Source organism: Vicia villosa, linkage group LG5 (assembly GCF_029867415.1).
Source record: "Vicia villosa cultivar HV-30 ecotype Madison, WI linkage group LG5, Vvil1.0, whole genome shotgun sequence".
NCBI classification, from domain to species: Eukaryota; Viridiplantae; Streptophyta; class Magnoliopsida; order Fabales; family Fabaceae; genus Vicia; species Vicia villosa.
Window position 1 is genome coordinate 113,661,575 of NC_081184.1, and position 18,852 is coordinate 113,680,426.

At 35.0% G+C, this 18,852-nt stretch overlaps 2 protein-coding genes across 5 annotated transcripts; one reads left to right on the forward strand and one right to left on the reverse strand.

Moving 5' to 3' along the window:
* The first annotated feature begins 315 nt into the window (after nucleotides 1–315).
* Nucleotides 316–8,231, forward strand: LOC131602052 (uncharacterized). 3 transcript variants are annotated; one of them, XM_058874034.1, is made up of 16 exons: nucleotides 316–416; nucleotides 516–625; nucleotides 905–1,060; nucleotides 2,020–2,545; nucleotides 2,943–3,093; nucleotides 3,658–3,768; nucleotides 3,933–4,158; nucleotides 4,530–4,772; nucleotides 4,850–5,002; nucleotides 5,090–5,323; nucleotides 5,401–5,643; nucleotides 5,721–5,963; nucleotides 6,323–6,392; nucleotides 6,595–6,740; nucleotides 6,959–7,026; nucleotides 7,910–8,231. In XM_058874034.1, exons 3-15 carry the CDS (start codon nucleotides 914–916, stop codon nucleotides 6,980–6,982), a joined length of 2,517 nt encoding a protein of 838 aa, XP_058730017.1. In that variant the 5' UTR covers nucleotides 316–416; nucleotides 516–625; nucleotides 905–913; the 3' UTR covers nucleotides 6,983–7,026; nucleotides 7,910–8,231. The 3 variants fall into 3 exon arrangements, with proteins under 3 accessions (XP_058730017.1, XP_058730018.1, XP_058730019.1); XM_058874035.1 differs by having other exon boundaries at nucleotides 409–427; XM_058874036.1 differs by lacking the exon at nucleotides 316–416 and having other exon boundaries at nucleotides 487–625.
* A 621-nt stretch (nucleotides 8,232–8,852) lies between these two features.
* LOC131602051 (ATPase family AAA domain-containing protein At1g05910) lies at nucleotides 8,853–17,867 on the reverse strand. 2 transcript variants are annotated; one of them, XM_058874033.1, is made up of 11 exons: nucleotides 17,723–17,867; nucleotides 16,359–16,646; nucleotides 14,422–14,523; nucleotides 12,498–14,330; nucleotides 12,222–12,410; nucleotides 11,927–12,069; nucleotides 10,880–11,125; nucleotides 10,605–10,791; nucleotides 10,337–10,402; nucleotides 9,984–10,233; nucleotides 8,853–9,463 (listed from the first exon to the last, which is right to left on the reverse strand). In XM_058874033.1, exons 2-11 carry the CDS (start codon nucleotides 16,581–16,583, stop codon nucleotides 9,087–9,089), a joined length of 3,618 nt encoding a protein of 1,205 aa, XP_058730016.1. In that variant the 5' UTR covers nucleotides 16,584–16,646; nucleotides 17,723–17,867; the 3' UTR covers nucleotides 8,853–9,086. The 2 variants fall into 2 exon arrangements, with proteins under 2 accessions (XP_058730016.1, XP_058730015.1); XM_058874032.1 differs by having other exon boundaries at nucleotides 8,853–9,466.
* Between the last annotated feature and the right edge of the window lie 985 nt (nucleotides 17,868–18,852).

The following is an 18,852-nucleotide window of genomic DNA, read 5'->3' on the forward strand; positions in this document are numbered from 1 at the left end:
GATTTCTTCATCTCAATGTGACTACTACAACGATCGTGACTCAAAGCAAACAACTCTGATCGTGAAAATTCGCATGAATCACATGTCGGTTCCCATAGACAATGTCGTTGTTAAATTCAGAACTAGAATTAATCAATAGAACGATAATATGGTGTTTTGTTGCGGTAACTTGACATCACAGACTAAAAGTAAATATTAAACAATTTTTTTTACACATAATCCAAATTAAAAAAAAAAAACAGTATAATATTAATGAATGGTAAAAGTTAAAAAAACCTACCCATGATCACGAATGGCTATAATACTTGTACGAATTTAAAAAGTACTCCTCCAATATTTCCCTTCTTTGCTCAATATAATTGAGGAGTTCTTTGACTACTTCACTCTACAGTTACACTCGAATCTCTCAAATCTACGTACTCGTCTAGTATTTCTCTTATTATTATCGATTTAAATTTCCACATTGAAATCTGAACAAATTATTTATTTTTAATTTTTACTTTTTTCTTCTTCAGTGTTTTCAGATTATTATAAACTTCAAACATGCTCTCAGCCTCAGGTTCAATATTTAACTAAGCTGAAAAGGTGCAAACTTTACACATTGCTTCAACTCTCTAATTCTCAGGTAAATCTTTTTTTCTCTCACTTTTTGGGATCACACATGCATGTTCAATCAAAAACTGTTATTTTTTTTATCATAATTTTTAATATAAATTTATTTATTTTTTAATTGATAACTTTATGTGTTTGATTTTCATAATGATAATGTGGATTATATTTGTATACGATTTTTGCAATTGTTCTTTGATTTATTATATTTATTTTTGATTAATTTCTTTTGAGAAATGCTATTAGGTCAAATAGTAATGTGTGTTTTTGTTGGGTGATTGGTTTTGAAAATCAGTGGATATAAATGAATATGGTGGAATCATCAGATGTGTGTTCAACTGAGGATGCAATTGAGGTATTTTTGCAACATTTGGTTGATCCATTGTTGCCAGAAAAATCTTCTGTCAAAGATAATCCCACACCTCCTCAACAGGAAACAATGGCTAAACAGGTGTGTTTTTCTTCTTTTACGATGATTTTAATTCGAAGATTTAGCGGTGATGCTGTTTCTCTTTTTGGTTGGTTTTACTTCTTGTTTAGAGGATTGTTGGAAATGTTTATTTTTATTTTTTTGCATGTTATGGTTTCCTTGCGACACAGGTCGTAATAAAAAGTGGTTATGTAGTCATTTAATGTTGCTTATGACACCAAACATGATTTGTTACACTTTTTTTTTTTTTCTTTCTAAATTTAAACCTGATTTGACAGATGAAAATATCATCACCAACATCATAAATCAACTAATCGATCTGTATCGTTTCAAATCAAGATTGGGTAATACACATATGAATTTGGACATGCCACCTCAAATTTAAACGACTACGTAAACACATTTTGACGGAGTTGGATGAAAATGGGGTAATGGTGCATACATTTTATGACTTAAAGGACCAATATTTACAAGAAAAACTTAAAGGACTAACTTGTTAAAAACATCAAATTTAAAGGATCAAAAGCTGTATTTGACTTATTATTTATGTATTATAGTTTCTTTATTATTGTAACTTAACACAAATTTTGACTTTTAAAACTTTTCTTGTGATGTTTTGCTGTGAACTAAACAATTTAGTCTTCTCATGTTACATTATGTAAAAAAAAAAAAACTCTCCTTTTTTCAAAATGCCGTATCTCGTACTGCTACCCGGTCCAAAATGCTTCAGCTCTTCTTTGAATTTTATCATGGTGGGAACTTTCTAGCACCCAAAGAGCTCCTCGATGACTATGTAGCCTTCTGGTGCATATGTACTTGTCTTGTGTAACTGCCTAAAAATGAAAGAAAAATATCCAAGTTCTCATTTCATTATAAGTTACAACTTACAAGTCATACATACATATGTTGTAGATATATAAGAATACGCTTGACCATCTTCTCTAGTTACTGATTTTTCTGTGTTTTGAGGTTGTTTTTAGGTGCGTTCTGCTGTTTTACTGTACAACTACTACCACAGGAAACAACATCCAGAACTAGAATACCTGCCATTTAACGAATTTTGCAAGTTGATTGTTGTTCTAAGGCCACCTTTACTGGCATATATGCAATTCATGCAAACTTTTAATGAAGTAGAGCTTATTGATGTGGAAAAGCAGCTATCATTAACAGAAAAAATGATCATGGATGCATGTGATGTTTGTAAATGTTTAGATGCATCAAAGAATGCTCCTAATGTGGAGGGATGGCCCATTTCGAAAGTTTCTATCCTTTTAATCGACGGAAAGAAGGAGAACTGCTTTTTGCTGTTTGGTTCCATCACCGAGGGGGTATGGTCTGTAGTTGAAAAAAGTGTAGATGCCTCTAGTCAAAGTTCTGAAGTTACACCAGAAATGAAAAATGCATACAAAAGGAAAAGAGTCATTAAAAAGTCTAAAAAAGATGAATTAAAAGTTGATGAAGACGGACTTCTACAAATTGGGTATTCTGCTGTAAAGGAAGCCACAGGTAATCATTCTTGTCATTGGGAAAAGATCGCCATTGCTTTGCAACTGCTGTATTTCAATTTTAAGTTTGTGTTTATGCATAAATTGGCATCACAAATCAAAGGACATTCATGTTTTTCAAGATTTCCCACTTTCCAATTTATTTAACAAGAGATGATGTCAATACAACAAAGGGGCATTAGTACACTCATCATGATGCATACACATAGGGTTTATGTTCCAATCTATTTAAGGTTATTATTGTTTAATCACTTTGTTCTGTCCTTCCCACTTTGGTCTCTCCCAACCAATATAGTCCCAATTAATTGCCTACTGGCTTTTCTTTTAATTTCCCTATTTAATATTTATTCAATAACTGCCTAAAATGTCTAACACATGATTCGTGTAATGTGGTACAGGTATCAATAACACTGATATTATGCTTTTGGAAAGCTACACTGTCTATTCCCAAAGCAAAGAGAAGGCGGCTTCTCGCTTTTTTATAATGCAGTGCTCCCAGTCAGTCAATCAGGATATTATTAAAGTTCCCCTCAAAGATGTAATTGAAAGGTTCGTTTTAGTTGTTATCTATTTGCTACTGGATGGTTACTCAATAATGGCATTAATGACGTCATTTTTCTGATTGATAAAATAATGGCATTAATGCCTATTTCTGTTGGCCATTTAAGTGGAGTATTTTTTTATGCCAAATCAAATATACTTGTGTAGCTGTGTTCAAACTACACATTAATGTCACTTTCTAGTTACTACTACATCAAGTTACTATGAACTAGTTTAATTTTTATTATCTTTGAGAATTAATGACATATTAACCTTTCATTTTGATTTTTTAAAAATAATTTTGCACAAAGGTTTTTGATTGACAGGATTATGAACCAGAATGTTACAATCTTATTGTGAAGGTGTATTTTAGAGATCATTATAGAATGATGTTTACTGTAATTAGGGATACATGTTCTGTGTACCCTGAAGTATTACTTGGTTGTATGGATTTAATTCTTAGATGTTTGTCCCCATACTTTGAAATTATATGATCATCTTAAAGAAGTAAAATCGATATTTAATAAACTTAGCATTTGCTTCTGAATAACATGTATGTCTTCTTTTGCATAGCTTGCAGGGTCCTTTGGTCAAAAAGGGTTCTAGCAGTTGGACGATCACTCCAGCTGTGGCTTACTTCCACGTGCTTCCTTATTCTGAAATAATCTCACAGTGCATTTCTAGGTTGGTGTGGTTCTCCGTTCTAAAAAACTTTGTTTATACCTGTTTAGCATGCCTGAACCATTTATTGTCATTCTCAAAACCATAACAAACTGTTATATTTTCTTTGGCAACTATTTGTAATATATTGCGGCTAACTATTTGTATAATATATTTTACCTTGGCAGAAAAGAACCGCTGGAGCAGAGAGAGAACAATGGAAGCTGTGCTCCCAGTCCATGCGATTTTGTCAAGAAGACCCATGAAATGGATGTCAACGGATCTTCAATTTATCCATCTCAAAATAGAGAAAAACGACAGAATATCACAAAAACTATACAAGTCGGTGAAAATCAAGAAAAAAACAATGCATCTGAGCATTGTGACTCCAATGGCTCTGCCAGTGCTATTCAGGTATGGGATTATTTGTAGAAAGTAATATGAAAAATATAGCCTATTACCATGTTTAATATTGTAATCTAGGTCTGTTTATATGGGAGAAATATATTTATAGCACCATGGCTGTCCTTTATATGTACCAAAAAAATTTTCTTTATTATGCATGTCTATCCCCTTAAGATTGAACTTCATCTTGGTTTTCTATACTTTAATCGACATGTTTAGCGATAAATTTCATATACTATTAAACAACTTCAGGTAAATTGACCTTTGTAAAAGATCCACACAATTGTGTTTCTGATCAAGAAATAGTTTTCTGCCCATCCATGTTTGATTCACTTGTTTATTACATCTTCCCACCTTGCGTAATGTCATTGGTTTGGCAGGCTATGAAGGTTGATTCGAAAAATATGATCATCAATGAAGGTGAAACCAGTGATATTGTGTCTTGCGGCAAGCTTTGTGCCAATAGTCCAAATACCTCGTATGAAAAAGAAACAACAGATGCCTGTACTCAACGATTAAATAATTCTAACTCAGATATAGAGAAGCTCCAAAGTCTTCAAGATTCTAAAAAGACACTGTCGCGAATTGCCATATCTTCTCAAATAGGAAAGAGGAATGATCTGGTAAAACTTTTTGCATCGCTTTTTTCTTTCTAATGACAATAATGCTATATACTCTATACTCATTTCTGGTTTGGCAGGCTATGAAGGATGAAAAAGAAACAACTGATGCCTGTACTCAAAACTCAAATAATTCTAACTCAGATACAGAGAAGCTCCAAAGTCTTCAAGATTCTAAAAAGACACTGTCGCAAACTGCCATTTCTTCTCTAAAACAAAAGAGGAATGATCTGGTAAAACTTTTTGCATCACTTTTTTTCTTTCTAATGACAATAATGCTATATACTCTATACTCATTTCTGATTTGGCAAGCTATGAAGGTTGATTCGACAAATATGATCGTCAATGGAGGTGAAACCAACAATATTGTTTCTCGCGGCAAGCTTTGTGCCAATAGTCCAAATACCTCGTATGAAAAAGAAACAACAGATGCCTGTACTCAACGTTTAAATAATTCTAACTCCGATACAGAGAAGCTCCAAAGTCTTAAAGATTCTAAAAAGACACTGTCGCGAATTGCCATATCTTCTCAAATAGGAAAGAGGAATTATCCGGTAAAAGTTTTTGCATTGCTTTTTTCTTTCTAATGACAATAATGCTATATACTATATGCCCATTTTTGGTTTGGCAGGCTATGAAGGTTGTTTCGACAAATATGATCGTCGATGGAGGTGAAACCAACAATATTGTTTCTCGCGGCAAGCTTTATGTCAATAGTCCAAATACCTCGTATGAAAAAGAAACAACAGATGCCTGTCCTCAAAATTCAAATAACTCTAACTCAGATACAGAGAAGCTCCAAAGTCTTAAAGATTCTAAAAAGACACTGTCGCGAATTGCCATATCTTCTCAAATAGGAAAGAGGAATGAGCTGGTAAAAAATTTTGCATTGTTTTTTTCTTTCCAATGACAATAATACTTTATACTCTATACTCATTTCTGGTTTGGCAGGCTATGAAGGTTGATTCGACAAATATGATCGTCGATGGTGGTGAAAGCAACAATATTGTTTCTTGCGGCAAGCTTTGTGTCAATAGTCCAAACACCTCGTATGAAAAAGAAACAACAGATGCCTGTCCTCAAAATTCAAATCATTCTAACTCAAATACAGCGAAGCTCCAAAGTCTTCAAGATTCTAAAAAGACACTGTCGCGAACTGCCATATCCTCTCTAATACGAAAGAGGAATGAGCTGGTAATAAATTTTGCATTGTTTTTTTCATTCTAATGACAATAATACTTTATACTCTACTCATTTCCGTAGCTATGCATTTGCACCTAAATACAAATATACTTTGTTGTGGAAAGCCAGTGAGATAAAAAAAAAAGAGTGGCACATAGTTCACAGCTTACACTCCCATACAATGTGTGTCAAATGTTGAAATGTTTTCTTTGAACGATTACAGTATTATTTTGCTTCTTTCACCCATTGACTACCCCCCTGGTCATAAATTATTGGTTTCAACTTAATTTTGAAATTAACTTCTTATCGCTACTTTTGAAAGCCAAGAAAACTATATTTGCACTCATCTTAGACTTATTTACACCATTCAGGCCCTTCAGCAGCACAAAATTGATGATGAGATCGCTAGTTGTGATGAAAAAATTCAGAGAATGCTAACTGGTATGTTTTCTTTTCACTGTATTGTTCTTTGTTTTGATTCTCAGGTTCATTATTCTGTCAATATGACTTTTCTCCCTGTAGTGTTTTTTGAGGTTTATCCTCTCTGCTGATTCTATGAATGGATCTGATGCTAGATTAGGCCTACATTTACTCTTTACTCTGAATAGCTATTTATTTTATTGGGTCTTGTTGACATGTGTAGATGGGAAAGATGACTATGAATCGATGATAGAATGCATTATGGAAGGATGTAATGATGTATCTGTAACAAATCAAGAAGGCATGGGTGGACAACAAAGCTTCCCTCGTAAGAAGAGAGATTTCTCAGAGCTGCAAAGTTCATGCCAGGCAAGACATTCATTTACTTGCTAGTTTTTGTATTTGAATTTTTTATGACTAAGCTAGACTTGGATTTTTTATATATTTTGAGAGTAATCTATTGTCTTAAGAGAAATATGCTAGAATCCATCTAAAGAAATATGCAAGAACATGACTTATTGGACATTACATGTCATCATCTCCTTCATCTTCATTGAAAACAACTACTAACTCACTTAATCTTGCAGGATCGAGATGGTGCTATGTCATGAAAACAGTTGGGTCCTACCAACTTATCATCTATCTCAATCAGATGGTAAGCCTATCTAGTGAGTAGATTGTTTATTGAGAAATCCGAAGATTCTGGTTTTGTCCAGGTTAAAAAAGTTAATATGATTGCTAAAATAGTTGTGTTATTTGAACAACAAAAAAATTGAACATTGTACGCAACAACAATCTAGGTGTGGTAACGTAGTTCAAATAAGTGGGTAATTATGTTTGGTCAAGGGATATACTAGATATTAAATCTCATTAACCGTTACCGTAACTTCATTAACCACAATTTTCATGTGTTCAAATCTACATGTAATTGAACCCCTGAAAATTATGGTCAACCGCATTTAAATTGTGGTTAATGAAGTTATACTAGTAGTTAATGTGTTTCAACACCGGATATATCCATTAACCATCTATGTAACGTAATTAACCACCTATTTGAATTGCGTTAAACACTTGTAAACTTGTCTAAATTTGGTTTTACAAAATGATTTTTCTTGATAAAATCATCAAACGTGTAGCTGTTGGATCAACCTTTTATTTGTCGTCTTTAATCTAGATGTAGAATCCTTGAACAGCTTAAATTCTCCTCATAAATCAAGTAATGCATTATTAACCACATTCAGTTTAATTATATTCAATGAGATACAGTGATTTTCATTCCATACACTTTCTTTTTACCTCGGTGTCTATAATTAAAAGACATTTTTTTGGGATCTAGATGGTGTTAGAAACTGTTTTCATGACATAATACCACCTAGATCCTGCAAATTATTTAATAACATTTGTTTTCTTATAATTAAAATGAATGTTGTCAATGATACTAAAGATGACTAGTTTACTTATATGTCTATGATGAGAGAATATTATATTTGGTGTCCTGATCTGCATCATAATTTCATTTGATTGATGTTTCTTTGAAGGTGGATTCCCAGCTAACATACTACTATTAAGGGAGCCGAGATTCAGATTTCAGATGAGGGTAACATGTAGGGGAAAATTAACCAAGCAATGTTGGAAGCTTAGAAATGCATGCTTCTGTAGTAGTAGTTTTTACCAGTAGTTTAGAATATTAACAATATGAAGAAAACTGCATTTTCATATGGCTGTATTATGTGGACTCAACAATAACCATGATAGGGCATGTTGTCAACCAACATGTGTTTGAATACACGATGACTGCACGAAGCAAATGACTCGTTGTAATGCTGCATAATGTGTTTGTTCAGTGATTTCCTGGAAAAATTAACATGGTATTAACTTCTTACAGCTATTATCTTGCATGGTCTGGCTTGTTTTTTGCTAAATATTACAATAACATTACAACTTAGTAACCTTATTTGTGGCAATTAAGTAACTACAGTGCAAACTGTCTTTATGATCTATGTGCAATAACAAAACTATTTAGATCTTCAGAATACAAGGAAAAGGTGGAGAGAATAAAGAGTTAAAAGATAAGATAGAAGGGAAGTATCACCAATCTCCCTTTCAATTTAAATTTTAAAAATCCAACAGTGAATGAATAAATGTGAACGGGGTAAACTACGAGAAAGAAGGAAAAAAACAGTAAATTTCATAAAGTTAGAAACTAAGAAAAAAACAGTAAATTTCATCAATAGCAAGGTATATTCAAAGTTTTATAAAAATACAACTTGGAATATGGAGCAAGACTACTTTTCGCGTGTACAATTTTTTTGACAAAAGATATTGTAATTAACATCCAGAGTAAAATGTAACATCAGAATAAGTTTTGCAAGTTCTTTACGGTAAGGTAAGCTAGGGACTGAAAACATGAGCAATAAAAAAAAAGGGTCCATCCACTCTAGCTGAAATTTCTAAGCTCTAGCTAACTTTAGCTTAAGTAGGTTAGCATAAACTAAAACATTTAATCATGATAATCTAAAATTACAATCTCACGGAATATATAGAAAGAATAAATTCTTACTCCTCTGTACATCGGTTTGGACTGTCTCAGGGAAAAAGAGAGGAACTCCAATGCTCAATCAAATAACATTGAATTGAAATTAAAAAAAAAATCCCGAATTTACAGTAAAAACCTATCCTTTTTCTAAATCATGCAAGGAAGGGAAAACTTAGTCGTCAGAAATTCGCATCATCCTCTACAAATTTCAACAAAAACCCCAAAACCGAATTCTTGAGGTCATCATCATTCATTCCTTTATCTTTGGTTTCAAAGACACCCTTCATGATTCTTGTGTACAGCCTTTCAAGTTGTGGGATGCTGTATTTTTCACTGCGCTTAACGAAATGCTGTTTAACAGACTCAACCTGTCTTGAAAATTCACTATCTTGCATTGTAATATCATGAAGGCTGCTGCCATCAGCAAGGTTATTTGTACAAGATCCAGGCAAATCTCCATCAATTGCTTCAGGTTCCATTCTTTCAGAATCCTCGTCATGTGCCTGATGCTGCTCCTGGGAGGACTTTACTGGTATTGAATCTTGGGATTTGCTTTCTGCTGTAAAACCCATTTTTTTAATAAACATTAAAATCAGCATTTGATACGGAATATATTGATAATTGGAAATCAAATAACAAACATCATAAGGCTTATAAACATGACCAGTCATAAAAAGCAGAACCAATATCATTGTGTTTGCAAGTATAACCAAGCATATAGAGCAACAACACCAATATGAAAGGATTTGATCAAGTATAGAGATTCCACAATGAAAGGATTTGATCAAGTATAGAGATTCCACAATTTTCAGAGACAGAACATTACCATTTGTGATTATCATGCCTCATTCCAAGCTTATGACAAAATAACAGTTATGGTTAAAAGTTAAAACATCCAGTCATTCTTTGTTATTGCTTTTGTTAGTTGGGTATGTAGGATAACTTACAAATGTTTCAGAATCACGATATCAGAATAGCAATATCAGTTGTGCATATGAATCACAAACATTTGAATTACAACCATTTGACATTGAGAACAAATTCGAACGGCAAGTGTAAAGGCGGTTTGGCTATACCTGCATGTACAGTATCACCGATCTTTTTAGTCCGCTTCAATACTTCGTAACCCTGATCCATGTTAACCTCTGGTTGGACATGACGAAGTCGAGCACTCGTTCTAGTAGTGGTACTCAGCTGCACAACAGGAGTAGCGGGGAACGTAGAATCCCCTAATTCCTCAGGCAACTGAACTGGGCCACCTTGGCTAGCAATCTTGTCACAAAATGCAACCAGTGCTGGATCCATTTGAGAGAGCATCCCATGCACCTGAAAAGTAACGAAAGAAAAGAGCAAGATAAAATACATTTTCCAGCCAATAATCAACATCTAAACAAAACGGCAATGTAAATCTTCGAGAAAGTTGAAGTACCGTATCACGGAGCTCACAAGCTCTACTGACAATCCTAGTGCCATTGTAGTCATCTCCATTGTAAGCCTGAATTACATTCATAAAAAAAAAAAAGGATCAAACCAGGATGTAATTTGAAAGTACTGTTTGAAGCATTTCCAACAAATTTATTTCAACACTGATTGAACTTGGTTAAAACAATATAAAATATCACACCTTCTCCATTACCCACAGACATATACATGACCCAATTAAATCAGAAATAGAACTAGAGGTACAGGATGCTTGCCTTTGCATTGGAAACAATAAGATCAATGTCCTGCAGAAATGCTGCACATGCAATATAGTTGCCGTTATCAACATGCTGCAAGATGGTAGCAATGTCCATTGGGTTTTGTATAATTGAGCGATAATTAGGCGCATCTTCATCTGAGACGGGAAAATGGAAGGCATTAAACCGTTTGTCATACAATATCCTGCAGTAGAATCACAACATGGATTTAATAAAGGTGTCAATAAGCTGAGTGAAGACAGCAATTGTACATCAAGCACAGGCAAACCTACCGGTTGCAGACATCTCTAAGGCACATTCGCAATCTTCTAAGTGCATGCTGCTCAGCTTCAACCTTTGCTTTTAGCTCAGATGCCTTTGGGCCACTCGCCAATTTTGGTGCCCTGGGAAGTTCAGAACGGCGTCCTGTATCCTGGGATTTGTTGCTGATTCTCTCCAATAATATCGACATAGCAGCTTCTATTAAACGAGTAAAAAACAAGGTCCTGTCTTCGGTAGATGGCATGTTCACTTGATAACTGTTCAAAAGGGAGAGATGAACACATGTAATCAGAAACAAAATCCTCGGCAATATGCTTTTCAAGTTAAAAGAAAAATAATAACCTAAAACTCCCTACATCCCTAATTATAAGACCCTTTACAAAAATTCTTTGACCTTTTACACAACTCAACACGCATTAATGACTTTACAAAAATGTCCTTGCTAATTTATCATTGAAAAATGTAAATTCATTCTCTCTCGTGAAATAATAAATATTGGGGCAAATATATAAAACTAACATACAATTCAAACAAATTTATTACTCTTATGACTTTTTCTAATACTCACGATTTTTGTTGGAGGTACCTACAATTAGAGACGGAGGGAGTATTCATTTAGCCTACTGCATTAGTTTTTTGAACCAACTTTTATTGAAATACTAGTAGGAATAAACACCAACTATAGAAACTTCAGTATAGAAAGATTGCACCAAATATAAGAAGCATTAGTATTTGCAATGATGTGATTTACACCCCTTGCTAAAGCATCTGAAATACATTTAATCGTGATGTATGAAGATTTCTGGTCTACTCTTCAATAAATTAAGATTTTGAGAAAATTACTAAGAAACAGATAAAAGGTTTCTCAAAATAACTACTATCAGCAAAACTTAAATGTTTTCTTTTCTATATAAAAAACATGTTTTCTCGAGGAACCGCGTTACTAGTTTTCCCTATACACAACCAAAAAATAATTATGTACATCCATAGTGCTTTTATAAAAAGGAAACCTTGACAAACTCAAATCAAAGAATTCCTATAATTTAGATTAATCATACACGGAGCGATGAGGGAAAACTGATGTAGGCACTTCCTCAACATCAGCAAGTGCAGCTGAAGATGTACCAAGAAGTAAGATAGGTAAGTCAGATGGCAATTCTTCTAGCATAGTCAGGAGAACGGCTCTGAGCTGTTCATGAGCCTGCATGATTAGTAAAAGCCAATCAAACTCAGTGGCCATAATAAAGAAGCAATACAATAATTAGGGAACTCATCAGAATGAAATATAAAACTTGAGCCTGCAGATCAGTTCATTTAGAGAAATTTACAGATAACTAAGATATGTGTACTCACAGTTTCCCACCAAACATCAAACTGTGGTAAATAGAGAATTGATGGTGTTGTTCTTCTAGCTTCACCAAATATATGTACCAACGCCTCCTCCGGCGTCTTTGCACTGGGATCTGACAGAAGAGATGGAAGTCCTAATGAATGCACAGGAAATTTTTCCAGTTCATGTAAAACCGCAGGCCCAAGATGATCCTGTTACACTAGAGCAGTAAGTATATTCAGTCTTAAGTTGCTCTAAAGCATAGCTTCAGTAATATAAAAAGGTTCCAAAATAATTACCAGCCCTGTGCCTTCACCACCACAAAGTAGAAGCCTAGGTCGATATACAAGTGGAATTGCAGACCCGTACGAAAGCATGGAAAGTTTGGTTAACTCAGATGCAACAGATACTGGAGGGAAAATATCAGATATTGTACTCATGGCTTTCTCCAGGTATCTCTGAAGACATGGTTGAACTACTAGTGACAATGGCCTAGAGTGCACAGTAGCTCCTCTATGAGCGGCAGGAGTAATCGTAGACATTGCTTCAATAAAATGACACTTTTCTACTTTAATAGAATCAACATCAATGAGAAATTTGTCATCGCTTGTATAAACCTGTGGATATTTTACACGGAAAGCACGAATGGCAGCTTCAGTACAGAGAGCCTTTAGGTCAGCACCACAGTAACCTACACAACTAGCTGCAAGTTCCTTTTTCAGTTCCTCTGGAGGAGGATGTTTCCACTTACGAGTATGAATATTTAATATTTCAGCACGTGCCTCACAACCAGGTAAGGGAAAGTTAAATTCTCGATCAAATCTGCCAGGACGTCGCAAGGCTCCGTCAATAGCATCAATCCTGTTGGTAGCACCAATTAAAACAACTTGTCCACGAGAATCAAGGCCATCCATCAAAGCAAGCAAAGTGGACACAATGGAATTGTGAATTTGTTCTTGCTTGCTAGATCTCACGGGTGCAAGTCCATCAATTTCATCAAAGAAGATAATAGAAGGTTGATTCCTCTGTGCCTCCTCAAAAAGAAGTTTCAGTTGTCTTTCAGCCTCACCTACCCACTTGCTTAGCACGTCTGCTCCTTTGCGCATGTAAAAGCTAACCTTCTGACCAGCTTTTGAAGCAGAGCAAGCCAAAGCTCTAGCGATCAATGTTTTTCCCGTGCCAGGGGGGCCACATAACAACACCCCCCTAGGTGGAGTTATATGGTAACTTGCAAAAAAATCTGGATACAACAATGGAAAGAAAACCATTTCCTTCAGAGCATCAATGTATTCAGAGAGCCCGCCTATATCATCAAAACTCACACTATCATCAACCTGCAAGGGCTGGATATCAGCCCCTCCCTTAGAGCTTGGACCAGCAGTTTGAACCCCTGAAGTTAGAGTAGCAAAAGCATCGCCCTGATGACCCCAGCCCGATGCAGCAAGGTTTAATCCCCAAGCTGCTGTTCCATGTGTGTCTAGGCCCCCAAAAAGAAAAGGTGGGCCAGATCTGCCGCCACCTCGACCCCATGGAATAGCAGGGCCTTGGTCCAACTCATCCACAAGAAGGGAGTCATCCGAATCTTCAGGCCTTGTTGAACGGTGGCGCTTGTGAACACGTGATCCACCCTTCCTTACATCCCTGCTGACCTTAGTTCCCATACCTTGATGTAACACTCTTCGAGGTGACCTTGGCCGCGTCTTCCCTTCCTCCATAGAGAACCTGCGGACATCTGCACGATTTCGAAGATCATAGCGCCTTCTTCCATCCTGCTCTTCTTCACCGTCTTCATCATCACCATCCTCATCACCTTCATCCTCACCTTCATCCTCACCTTCATCTTCACCCTCAGCATCCCCCTCCCTCTCATGACCATCTTCTGCATCATTTTCCTCAACATCATCTCCATTTTCTGTTTCATCTTGTTCAACTTTCTCCTCTGAAAGGTCTTGACCATCATCTGATTCTGAAATTAATCTTTCTCTACCAGCAGCCTTCGATCGACGAGGCCTTAGACCTTCCCGTCGAGGTGCTTGTTTAGTATCCGATGCACGTTTGCGCTTAGAAGATGCTACATCATCTCGGCTGACGCTGTTGCCAATCCGGTTTCTTAATGGTCGAAATGTAGGTCTCTGAAACATGGCTACATACATTAAGCCATAATTACAGATATTTCATGCTTTATAACCCAATATTTAGATTTAATAGAGTACAACAACTCACCATTAAGTCTGCATCCTCAGATCCAGAGCTGTCTGCAAACTCAATAAGATTTACATTAACTCTTCTTTCCCTGGTTGAGCGCCGAAGGTTGGCAGAGCCAGACTGTCAATAGAAACACAGATAACACATCTCAGGATTTAAAACGTCTAACATAACAAAACTGAGAATTAATGTTAACATCATATCAACCTCAGCACAAGACATGTTTATAAGCAATACGAAAGAGAAATACACACAGAAGTGCAATATTAGAATAATAATTGAATCTGACATTACACATTCAGCTTGCTTTTTGAAGTCATTTCAATTAAAAAAATAATATCAAAAACTAGTCGCAGCCATCAAAGATACCGACAGAGGACAAAACAGAGAAATGAGGAGAGATCTACTGTTATCAAAGAAAGCAGAGGTTGATGATCTTCATGCAAGTCGATGGTTGGCAAACATACATAACTTCACAACTTGGCCACATGCATCATATGCAGACAATCATAATATACCAAACACATTTTTAAGCACACTAAAGAGACAAAATTTGCATGTTTAGTTATAGTTCATTTCAGTACAAACACACAAACAATGAAACCCCAACTTACACTACTAGGTGCAGACAATCATTTTGAGTGTGATGGGATTCACACCCACTCCACCAATGCTCTTTCAGAATAAAAGAAGAACATAGAAGAAAATTAGTGAAGTGCAATTGTGCAAACTGCAAAGTAGAAAAGCAACTTCATGAAGCAAAGATTGTCATTTCCCCCCAAAACTTTGAAATAACCTAAACTATGATGCATAGGTACAGGTAGGGTACCCTATGCGGGTACCGATACCGGTATAGGATACGAAATTTTAAAAACAATCAAAGTACGGGTACGTTAATAAGAAAATAAGAGTTTTCTATAAAATATCTGAGTAGAGAACTAAACTGTTAAGTTCAGAACAAAACATCACCATAAAAGTTTTAAAAAATAAAAAATAATGTTGAGATACAATAATGAAGAAATAAAAGTACATAAATATACTATGATATTGAAGAAAATCACAAATTTCACTCGAAACTGAATAATGAGAAAAAATGAAGTACCGCCCGATACTGGTACTTCACGATTTTAGAAGTACCCATGCTTAAACATAAAGAAAAACATCAGTTTACGACCTATAAATATACAGGCAGATCATTTGTGCTGATTCTGTTCGACTAATCACCATTGCCCAAATAAATGTCATTATATTAGCCTTGATGGGAACTTTAACATTTGAAATAATAAGACATAGAGAAACATTCTGATCTGGAGGGCTGGAGGGCTATGAGTCAGAAAATGGAACATGGATTTACATGTATAATAAGGAGATGCATAAAAAAATCACAGCTAATAGTTAAACGAATGAGAACTGCGGAAAGCAGCAAAGCTATCTAACAAATAATAGGTAATAGTTAAACGAATGAGAACTGCGGAAAGCAGCAAAGCTATCTAATAAATACTAGGTCCATCGGCTCCTCTGTCAATAATTAGGGTTTACAGAAAACAGGAGAAATTTTAAGAGATATAGAAACCCAGTTATTGATCCCTGAAATAAAAGATTCTGACAAGTTTTATATTGGCTAAAAATGTGATCTGAAACTTAGGAACCCACAGGTATACTAGTTCTTTAAGATATAGTTCTTTCACAATAGACTCGACCCACTGGACAAATTGTAATACGACAAGGTTAAATTGACACAAGGAATATAAACAAATTTTGACTCATTATAAATGTTCTTAATAATTCCATAGGTTTTCATATATCTCCAAACTTAGAGGGGGGAAATGCATGACATGATGTCATGCCTGATAGTCCTAGCTATTTAAGAATAAACATTGTACTTAAAATAAATAAAATAATGATATTTTGAGCAATTATGCTCCTTGAACATATTTTGAGATGCAGGCACTTACATTAGCATTTGAGTCGTGTGCTTTCCGATTCCCTGGACGCAGCATCTTAGCAATCTGTGAAGCTGCTGTTCTCGTTTTATTCTTGCTTTTCCTAGGACGCCTAAGATTTGAGTTGTAATACAAGAATGGTGCACGGTTATAGCCTGGTGGCCTTGTTTTAATCCTATCACTTGTGCGTACTGGCCCGGAAACAGGATCATCCTGACTAGAACGTTTGGGATACATGAAAGAATGCTAAGTTTTGTGATTTAAAAAATCACATAATCAGCATATCTCAGTCAGTTACACCTGCATAGAGAGCAGAGCCTACCACAGTTACATTTTCACAAGACTCACATTCAGTAAGGACCAGAAAATATCAAAAACTTTACTAAAAACAACAAACCAGAGGTAATTATACATTTATATGCAAGCTCATGCTTAAATGCATAAAGAATACCAATAGGAAATTATTTCTTGAACATTTTCTTCTTGACTAAGGCGTATTATTGACATGGGCATGGAACAATTAGAGACTTCACCAAAGATTCATGCAAAAACATTTAGAAACATGTACAACTACACTTGAAGAAACAAAAACCAGAAAGACAACAATGACAATGACATTGACATTGACAAAAGCCTTTCCCACTTGCAGAGCAGTGTTATCAATATCTGCCATGGAGGTGCTATGACAGATATACATGGCGGTTTTGGGGCTCAGCGCAATGGTAAATGCTGGCCGATATTGTGGGTTTTTCTGACATAATCAGAACTGCACCGCGAAGCGCCGGTATAGCAGGATTTTGGTTCTCCTCCGTCGACAACACTGTTGCAGAGTAACATTTCAAACATTTGTCCTATAATCATGACTTATTCACGCTCTACAAACAAACCTATTATAAGTCCAATGAAAGTAAGCACAAATCACACGCTAAACGTGCATAATAATGAAAATTTCAAAACTATAATCTGATAATTTCTATCCTACAACACAAAACATGTGCAAGTGCAAATCTTAAGAAGACAATGAAGCCAAAACTAAAACCATAAACTCCATTCTCAAATTAGGGCACAACATTTAACATAACTGCAAGTTAGAAATTCCAACATGCATACATCAAACCAACCTATAAACACAAACCACATTTACCATTCACAAAAATAAATAAAAAATAAATTAAAAAACAAAATAAACAAATAAATAAACAAGGATTTGCAATATGAAGACTTCAACAAAACAATGAAGTAAAAAACAAAATCCATTAAATCCATTACATGACAAAGTTCATAAAACCAAGTCCATTCCATTAAGTGAAGTTCAGTTCAGTTTATTGGAAACAGAAAACGATGAACGAACGATTAGAGAAAGTAAAAGTGAAAACCTGATCGCGAGGAATGAACGAATGCATTAGGTTAGGGTTTCGCAGAAGGTTTAGCGGAGAGAGGAGAGTGAGTTTTGAGTTTTTCAGAGGCCAAAACCAAAAACCCTTTCTCTGTGTGTTCTGGTTTTTTCTCTGCTTTTGTTTATTTTTCTCTTCTCCGTTCACATATAGCCAATATTTTTTTGTATACTGTAGTATAACCCGGATCCGTAACTCGATCCGTTGTGCATGACCCGCTCGGTTAATAGGAGTTTATTGGGCCGTTGGGAAACTCAAATATTCTAGGAGCTTACTAATACACCATCTGAATTTATTTCATGCACTTCTCTCATTATAAATTATTTTACCAAAATACCTTTGCTTTCACTATACATGATTAAGATCCCTCTCTTCTTTTTTTTTTCAATATAGTTTGATATAAATAAATAACATATATTTGTAAAATATGTGACATATATTTAATGTGTGTTCAGAGTCGACTATGAATCCAAAAAGAGGAATTTCAATCATTAGTCTTGACAATTTCACTTAAATATTGACGATATATTGCAATGCTACTCTAGAACTAAACATTGAATTCACGTAAAGGGCTGCTGCTTACCATTAAATGTTATTAGGAATTATCTTGCATTACACGCCAAAATGGTAAAGAACATCCATAAATGTTATTTATATTTAAAGTATCATGTGAGATTTGAAGCATTCTCTCTCTAATTCTCTCTCTAACCAGCAACTAGGAGTGGAAATATGTCAGACCAACTAATAAGGATCTACGACCTAATCTGCGTAGGCCTAAGCTTTTTTAAAATAGAAAAAGCTTAACCTTTTTTATAATCATATTTAACTAAAAAGGCTAGGTCATATACCATAAAAAAAGTCTTTTAAACCTATCAGACTAACCTATTTCAATAAGCACATATAACTTTATTATTACTACATTGTATTTTTTTTACTTAGAATTAAAAGATGTAAATAAAGCTTAGTTATCTTGAAGAACTTATGAAAAACCGTATGAACATTGTCATAAGTTGTTGTCGTAAGTTATTTTCATAAGTTCTCTCAAATAAATATCATCACAAAATTTACGCTAATATGTGAACTTGAATAAGTCAATAAAAACAAACATTTTA

Bases quoted from the DNA above. Each gene is read 5' to 3' on its own strand.
- LOC131602051 (XM_058874032.1), bottom strand. From the start codon at position 16,583: ATGTATCCCAAACGTTCTAGTCAGGATGATCCTGTTTCCGGGCCAGTA. The intron at 14,331-14,421 runs GTGAGTTGTTGT...GCCATGTTTCAG, and splicing joins CTGAGGATGCAGACTTAATG to AGACCTACATTTCGACCATT. The intron at 12,070-12,221 runs GTGAGTACACAT...CTAATCATGCAG, and splicing joins TTGATGTTTGGTGGGAAACT to GCTCATGAACAGCTCAGAGC.
- LOC131602052 (XM_058874034.1), top strand. From the start codon at position 914: ATGAATATGGTGGAATCATCAGATGTGTGTTCAACTGAGGATGCAATT. The intron at 5,003-5,089 runs GTAAAACTTTTT...CAAGCTATGAAG, and splicing joins AACAAAAGAGGAATGATCTG to GTTGATTCGACAAATATGAT. The intron at 5,644-5,720 runs GTAAAAAATTTT...CTGGTTTGGCAG, and splicing joins TAGGAAAGAGGAATGAGCTG to GCTATGAAGGTTGATTCGAC.